The sequence below is a fragment of the Solenopsis invicta genome, chromosome 5, assembly GCF_016802725.1.
Source record: "Solenopsis invicta isolate M01_SB chromosome 5, UNIL_Sinv_3.0, whole genome shotgun sequence".
NCBI lineage: Eukaryota > Metazoa > Arthropoda > Insecta > Hymenoptera > Formicidae > Solenopsis > Solenopsis invicta.
The window spans coordinates 26,716,926-26,725,716 of record NC_052668.1 but is presented as its reverse complement, the minus strand read 5'-3'; the positions used below and the strand labels follow the sequence as shown (position 1 = coordinate 26,725,716).

Genomic DNA, 8,791 nt, shown 5'->3' with positions numbered 1-8,791 from the left:
ACTTTAAAAGTTGCGTTTAACCCTTAAACAAACCTGTAAAATACGGAAACACATTTTTGGGTCTAGGAGACTTTTTTAACTTTGAAATGCTATAACTTTGATTACAATCAATATTTTTTTACGATTTTTTTTTTAAACAAAAGTAAAAAATCTCAGGAGTATGACTGCACAATCGGCATTGCCGAAAAATAATTTATTGTAACGTTATAAAAGCAAAACCATTAAGCAAAAATGAGAAATTGGTTAAAGAACCACTTTTTCTTTAAAAAATCATATCTTCGCAACAAAAAACGTTTAAGGACTTTCAAGTACGGCGTTTTAAAGCTAAAGAGTCACACTTTCAAAATAAAATTTGGCGAAGTCATTCTTTTTAAAAAGAATAATTCCCAATAAACATGGGTATAAATGTGATATAATATACGTATCAATGGTATATAAATGGTATAGGTGTAAATAATAAACGTTTTCTATACCATATAATAATATACGTTAAAAAATGGTAATAGATATACAATTTTTAAACGTTTTTAATTGGTATAAATATAATAAGAAACGAATTTTATATCGTATAATATTATATGTTTAAAAGTTGTAATAAATGTACATTTTTTATCTGTTTTTAATTGATATAAGTATAAGTAATAAGCAATTCTTATACCATATAATATTATACGTTTAAAAATTGTAATAAATTTACGTTGTTTCAACGTTTCCTGCTGGTATAAGTATAATAATAAACGAATCTTATAACGTGTATCAACATACGTTTAAAAATTGTAATAAATTTACGTTGTTTGAACGTTTTTTGTTGGTATGAGTATAATAATAAATGAATCTTATAACGTATATTAGTATACGTTTAAAAATTATAATCAGTTTACGTTGTTTTAACGTTTCCTGTTGGTATAAGTATAATCTCTTACAAAAATAATTTTGCAACTGATATTGTTTATAACAACTATAACAATTAAGAAAGCATCATATATGTTTCTTTAGTAATTTTTTCCGTTGAATCGATTAACGCAGTTTTTCATTACAATCAATTTTTAATAATTTGTCTATAACAATTAATTTGCAAAATTGACTTTTGCAACGTGTTCTTTACATTAATAATGTTTTTTCATATTCAGGTCCTATATCTGATTGTTTTTGGTTACTTTTGTCAGTCTGGCCATAAGCAGGAACAGTTTTAATTATTTATATAGTTTATTTTTTTGCATAAAATATGAATGGTTTAAGAAAGAGTCATATATATTCTTTACTAATTTTTCCCGTAGAATCGATTGGCGCAATTAGTTATCCTCTACAGTAAATTTTTAATAATTTATTTATAACAATTAGTTGCAAAATTGATTTCTGTAACGTGTTTTTTACGTCAATAATTCTTTATGCTCCAGTACTACTTCCAATTCTTATTTTTTTTTTACTATCTTTACTGGTTTGATTATGGACAGAAACAGTTTTAATTATTTACAAAGTTTATTATAAAAATATCTAAATTTAAATAATCAAAGGCCTAGTGAGTGTTCGCGCGGTACTCAACACGCAAGTTTCTTCCTGTTCAAATCTTTATTTCAAATATAACGTTTTATTAACGATATTTCAAGTGTACAATTAGCTCAGTGTTAGGGTATTAAGTTACCGTTCCGAGATCTTAGGTTCGAATCCCGCCAATGCGTTTTCAAAGTTTTAAAATAATGCGTAATAGTATTTAGTGATTAAAGAATCTTGTATGCAAAACAGTGACTACAGATTAAGCTATAAGAATAATAAGATCTGTTAAAAAACTAAAAAAGAAAAAATATATATATTTTTTTAATTAAAAAATAAGTGTATTATTATACGTGTATTATAAGTGTATTATACATTTATCTCATACGTTTCTTATATCGTATAATACGTATAGTTATAATGATTATTATATCTATATACATTATATATTATAAACGTATTTATAAATATGTTTATAATACATTTACATATATACATTTTTTTTACGTATATATAAATACGTTAAAAAAATGGGATAGGTTGCGGACATGTCCACGGATTATATACGTTTATCTCATACGTTTTTATACCGTAAAATAACCGTATGGTTATAATGATTATTATACGTATCTTATACTGATCTGTGTTTATTGGGTTATGTAACATAAAGAATATGAGGTATTTTTGGGCATCTAAAAATTCACTTAAAAAAAAAATCATATCTTTCCAACAAAAAACTTTGAAAAACTTTACAATACGGCGTTATAAAGCTAAAGATTCATACTTTCAAAAAAAATTATATCATTGCCATTTCTATTAAAAAATGTACTATGAAACAAGGCGAATATGAGGTATTTTTGTTTAAATCGTTTCTAAAATTGAAAATTGATGTGTTTCATGATATATTTCGGAAAAACTCCCTTTTCTACAGCATTTGAAAGTATTCCAACCTTAGACAGAGTATATGCGAGTAACGTCCGCAAACCGACCTGTTCGAACGTATTTTGTCCAGCTTTTTTATGTAAAATGGTCACAAAAATTTCCACTTACACACTATATGGATCGCATTTAACCTAACAAAACTTTGCTGCCGTGCCGTTCGAATTCTAGTTGATCAAAAAAGTTGATCAACCATATCAATCGAAAGAGGAGATTTCAAACTTTTTTTACGTCTTGCTCCGAACGTCCCATCTCATTCCGTCTTCAAATAGCAAGCGTTCAAAGCTTCATATGGGGTTAGATCCATTTACGTGTGTAAGAGTTAAATTAAGATTACATTAACTTAAGTTACATTTAAAAGTTAATTTAAAAAAATATTATTTACATTAAATTAGATTACTCTATTTTATAATAGTAAAACGATTGCAATCATCCAAAATAAATTTAACATTTTGTTTTTAAATTGAGTTTAATGGCATTTTTATATGAAATAACAAAGAAATATTATTATTCAAATAAGATTATTTTTTTCCTTTCACAATTTCTTTTTCTTACATAGGTAAATACTTTTAACGTGGAAAATGATGTTTATGATTTAAGATTCTTATGTATTTTAAAAATAACTATTTGAAGTTAAAAATTTGTTTATTCAAAATTAATTGAGTTAAAAAATAAAACATTGATCTTTTTAATTGCATAACGTTTAACTTTTGACTAGTTACTACTCAACCCTGCATATACTGTGTGACGTGACATCCCGTTTGGCTGTCCGTCACAGGGATCGTAAGATCCGAACGAGGAGCGCACGCTGCGGCTTTACGTCCTCTCGGCTCGGAGTCGGACGTGTCGGCGAGTGCGCTTACAATTTCGCGTCTTTGTTTTGTGTGCGTGTGTCCGTCCGTTAATTTTAGCGACGTTTTGCGGATCGGCGGCTAGCTGATATTCAATTTTTGTATCGACGAAATCTCACCCGGCGAGCAGACTAGAAGAAGGAGGACCTCCCGCCACTTGAGACCTTCCGGACCGTGCGCAGGATCGCAGTAGCGCGCACGACAGGTGATCTCTCTTCATTTTGATTACGTTATTTCTTACCGTCGCGCCTGTATGCAACGGTAAAGCCGCTGAAATTGCAGGACACAAAAAGGGAAGATCCGGCGTAGGGGATGTCGACACTCCACGCCGATCATCGCGTAGGAGACCCCGAACGAGGAGCTGCGAGAGAAAGTTCCTGACGTGGTCCCGAGCGCGGGGGCACCGGACGTCGAAGAGTCCGTAGGGATAGCCGTTCGGCCTTGGGAAAACCACGGGAAGAGTCGCGAGCTGCCCGAAGAGACCGACCTACCTCGAATTGCGCGCCGCGGCGCGACAGCCTGATTAGAAAGTCGCGAGGACCGCGTTATAAGGCGGAACCAATAGCGCGGCGCGACGAACCCCCATGCGTGGGGCGAGAGATCCTGTGTGCCGCCTGCCGAATTTCCTCGCGCTATCGATCACTTCGCTGTGGATCGTCGCGAGTGCGCTGCCACGAGCCGAGACGACGGGAGTCGAGGACGTGCCACATCCCCGTGCGAGGACGATTTGCGAGCCAGGCCAGCGTCGTGGTAAGACGAACGAGATTTGTGTAAAGCCACCGATTTCGCCGGTCGGATGAGTCGCGCGCGCGGTAGCTGCCGTTAGAGTTATCGTTCGCCGTAAAATCCTCCGCCGGGAACACGCCAGTGATCGCGTGCTGTCCGCGTGCTCGGCCGCCGTGTGCCTCATCCGATTAAGTCGCGTCGGGATTCGTTCGGTTCCGTTTATTGAGAGCGTCGCCGACACACAGCCAAGTCGCGTTAATTGTGATACATTCTTGTACGAGTATGTCGTCTGTAGTAGCGTATGTATGCGTTTCTGTTGGGCGATGTCCGTTTTGTTCAGCGTACTTCCGAACGCTTGCTTCGTGCCGAATCGCCATAATTTTGCGTGAACTGAGAGTGCGTGTGTAGAGTGGCGAGAGTGCACGGTGTTTGTCTGCCGCTGCTCAGAATGGAATTGTGACTCTCTCCGTTCGGTGAGCTCGTACCGACGACCGCGCGATATTGTCCGCTCGCGTCCGAGTCGCGAGGCCCCGTCGCAGAATCTTGTGAGTAGCGTCATATCTCGGAAATATATTGTTCATTTTTCTATCGGACTGAAGCGTTTTCTCTAAGTTCCCTCGCTCTCCTCTGTCACCCCGTCCGTCGCGAACCACCCCCTCTGCCAATTCCGTGGCTGAGCTACCGGTTAAGGGAGCCCGTTATTGCTCGTGACGACGTAGAGTGTTTTCGCGTTTCTTTTCGGGCGTGAATCGAGAGATCGGTCACATCCCGATTTCAGAGCGGCACGCTCGCTCGTGCCTGGCGCCCAATCGTATCATCTAATTTCGCGCACTTGATGTGAGCGACTTCGCGAACCCCCTGGCTACCTAACTAGCGCCACGAGCAATTAACGCAGTTGCACCACGCTCGTGAGTGCGGTCGCAACTGCTACATAAATAATTTATTATAAATTAATTTATTATATTGAAATAGCATATAAAAATGATAAGCCGTGTTTTAGATGATTTATTTGACAGCTACGCTGAACTGTGTTGCTTTCCATAGTGATTTTACTATCCATTTTAATGATTTAATAATACCCAAGTTTTGATGCAAAAAATTATGATTCACACATATTTGAGTAACTATAAAAAATTGTTTTGCGCACAATGATTAATTGGTGGATTAAAACAACTGATTTATTATACAAGCACACAAGTAAGATAAACATCAGCATTTCGTGCAATAACACAGTTTGTTTCATTTTTGCACGATTTCGTGTGACAATAGAATCTTTTTTTTTTATGATTATTAAAAATGCTAAATATTTTGTACGGTACGCCGACGATGGAATTACGCGAAAAGAGATGCCTACTAATTATGTAAAACGGGATCATTCATAAAACCAGTTCCTCCCGAGCGACACGTTAAAGCCCACGTTACGATAGCGAAGAGTAAAAATCTCATATTTTGGTTTCTAAATTTGTATGCCATTTTTAACGTCACATAACGTTATGCTCGCCGGTACACACTGACAATTTAATTCATAGCGATACCGCGCTAGCTCGGAACTCTGTCATCTGCCGACTTTACATTAATATAGTAATATAGTATTAATCGGCGAAAGATAAAAAAAATACTGTATACTACGTTGTGTTACATTCCGTTCACTCGCGAACAAATGAATCATGACAATCTGTATTTTCTTCACACATAGATGTTTCACACCGAAATTATGTCCCGATTCTCGATTTAGTACGTTTAGCGATTCAACTTCGATCTTCACATGTTCCAGGTATCGTTAGCCTGTTTACTGTATTTTCTAGCTTGTTGTTTACCCTCAGCGTGATAACTTTTTGCCACATCGATATGGCGAACTTGAAGTAAGCATGCACCGTTACAATCGCTTCACAGATAGAAGAATAAAGCACCTCTCCTCGTAACTGTAACGCAACGTTATTACTTTTTCAGGGACGTCCTATTTTTCTTTTTTCTTCTTATCAATCTGTCAAAGGCCACAACATTAGCCCAATATGCTCTGAGTTCGCAAAATCAAGAAGAAGTAAAGACAAACATCGAACGTGGTATATCTCTGCTGGAACCGGCCATCACTGTAGACACCTTCATGAAGACTCTCCTAACCAGCATTGGATCCTCATCGGGCATCAAAAGGCTGGAGACTTTCTTCACCTTTGCCTGCCTCGGAGTAATCATCAACTACGTCTTCATGACGCTTTATCTGGTCTGCTTGTCGCTTATACTCAAGGTACAGCTTAATTTGACGCTTTCATTGGAACGCACTACGCACTTCCCGCATTTTTTACAACTCTCTACTAGATTGTCTCGACGCACTTATTCCATTTTAAACGCAGAAAACGTAACGCGGCGAAATTAAAAGGCATAGATTTGAAGTACGTCTATTATCGTGTTAGAAACATTCGATAAAATATATTAACCGGTATCATACAAATATTGCAAATGCCACATATATAAAATTAAACATACATTTTTTTTGAAAATATTTTGTCAATAGCTCTGAAATATTATTGACCGACTTAAAAATTCCAAAATCAGAAAATTTTCAAAAAATTCAAGAATTTAATTGTCCAATGTTATGTATGTAATGATAGTTATATTACCTTACGTCACATGTATTGCATTTACCGGTGTAATGGACACTATATATTATATTGTAGCTTTTTCGCGGAAACAACAATATGGTCCAATTGAACGTGGACAGATCCATAATGCAGCCGCTAAACGAGGAGGATCAAACACCGAATTTAATTATGGAGCATGATGATAATTATGGAACTGATATTACCTATAGTGAACAAAATGATTCTGATATATCGCTGAAATCTGAAACTCCTAGGAGCTTGGAAGACTGTCTTGCGAAATATCATTCAAAGGTAAAGATGTAAAAAGATAAAAAAGCAGTATAATGTTATATATATATATATATATCGTATACAGCACAATTATATTTTTTATTTTATTTTACGTATAAGCTTGGAGCTAAAGCCTTGACGAACGAGGAAGTAATACAGTTGGTAAATCACAAACACATAGCTGCACATCAATTGGAAAAAGTGGTCGATAATCCCGAACGTGCTGTCGATATTAGACGTCACATTGTGGGTGCTGCTAGCAAGTTCATGAAGGAGATGACCGATTTATCGTATAGGAACTATGATTACAACAAGGTACTTGGTGCCTGCTGTAAGAATGTGATCGGGTACATACCGGTACCCGTTGGCATCGTTGGACCGTTGCTAATCGATGGCCAGCTCTATTACGTGCCGATGGCAACGACGGAGGGATGTCTAATAGCGTCAACCAATCGCGGCAGCCGTGCGCTTCTAAAATACGGCGTAACCACTTGCGTAACGGCTGACGGGATGACCCGAGCACCCGTAGTGCAATTCCCGGACATTGTGCGCGCATGTGAGGCGGTATCATGGATAGAACAACCGCGGAACTTTCAAGAGTTGAAGAACAGCTTCGATCAGACTAGTCGCTTTGCTCGTTTGAAAAAAATTCATTCAAGAATAGCCGGTCGAGATCTGCATCTACGTTTTGTTGCCACGACTGGCGACGCCATGGGTATGAACATGCTATCACAGGGAACGGAAAGGTCTCTGCAGACGTTGCAGACATATTTTCCGGATATGAAGATAATCTCCCTTAGTGGAAACCTCTGCACCGACGAAAAACCTTTGGCCGTCAACTGGATCGAGGGACGAGGAGGTAAAAACGTGGTGTGCGAAGCGATCATACCCGCGGATGTTGTGGCGTGCGTATTAAAGACTTCGGTGCTTAAACTTGTTAAGCTTAACAATAAAAAGAATTTAATCTGCTCAGCCTTGGCAGGCAGTGTAGGCGGCTTCAATGCTCACGCCGCCGATATTGTAACCGCAATTTTTATCGCCACTGGACAGGATCCAGCACAAAACATCGTTAGCAGCAATTGTCTAACATTGATGGAATTGTGGGGTGTAGATGGTAAAGATCTGCGTATGACCTGCACGATGCCCAGCATCGAAGTCGGCACGATTGGCGGTGGCACTGTTCTACCGGCACAAGAAGCGTGCCTAGGGATGCTGGGAATCAAAGGTGGACATCCTACGGAACCTGGTCAAAATGCCAAAAGATTTGCCCAAATTGTTTGCGCCACTGTACTCGCTGCAGAGCTATCGTTGATGGCTGCGTTGACCTCCGGGGATTTGGTCAAGAGCCATTTGAGACATAGTAGGCATTGTGAAATTTAAATGTGAAACCCAACCGATGAAAATGTTTCACAAAACGATTATTTTTTTCTTTTATGTTAAATGTGCAAGTAATAAATTATTGTCCACCGAAATTGCAACGTAAAATGTACGACTAAGAAGATAATTTTTAAAACCTAATTATATTTTAAACGCAATGTGAAATAATTTACAAATCTACACGTTGCAATTACAGTAAATAGTAATTCTATAGTATATGCTTCTAAAACATTTTCAGCGTTTGGGTTTCACTTTTGAATTATTCCAAAATTTTGTTTATACTAATCGCTGTAATTTAAAAATATACCTAATTGCATTCTTAATTTCAAACATGAGTAATGCTTCAGAAGAATGTTGCGTTAAACTAAAATATTCCGTAAAGAAAAATCAATTTTTTTGACGCGAAAAATCGAAATCCCCTCTTAATATGAATAATGTTTTTCAAAATCAATTTCTAATTTAACTCAAATTAATTTACTCTTAACGTAACTTTTAACTAGTTGGTTCTTTGTTCATGTAACTTTTAACATAACTAAA

The 8,791-nt window shown here is 37.1% G+C and overlaps 1 protein-coding gene across 1 annotated transcript; it reads left to right on the top strand.

Moving 5' to 3' along the window:
* Positions 1–395: 395 nt before the first annotated feature.
* Positions 396–8,580, top strand: LOC105203277 (3-hydroxy-3-methylglutaryl-coenzyme A reductase). The gene is made up of 6 exons (XM_039449267.1): positions 396–399; positions 3,915–4,031; positions 5,782–5,869; positions 5,958–6,252; positions 6,683–6,898; positions 6,998–8,580. Exons 1-6 carry the CDS (start codon positions 396–398, stop codon positions 8,255–8,257), a joined length of 1,980 nt encoding a protein of 659 aa, XP_039305201.1. The 3' UTR covers positions 8,258–8,580.
* Positions 8,581–8,791: the final 211 nt, after the last annotated feature.

Coding starts and splice junctions, on each gene's coding strand:
- LOC105203277 (XM_039449267.1), top strand. Junction 4,032..5,781: donor CGAGCCAGGCCAGCGTCGTG/GTAAGACGAACG, acceptor CACATGTTCCAG/GTATCGTTAGCCTGTTTACT. Junction 6,899..6,997: donor TTGCGAAATATCATTCAAAG/GTAAAGATGTAA, acceptor TTTACGTATAAG/CTTGGAGCTAAAGCCTTGAC.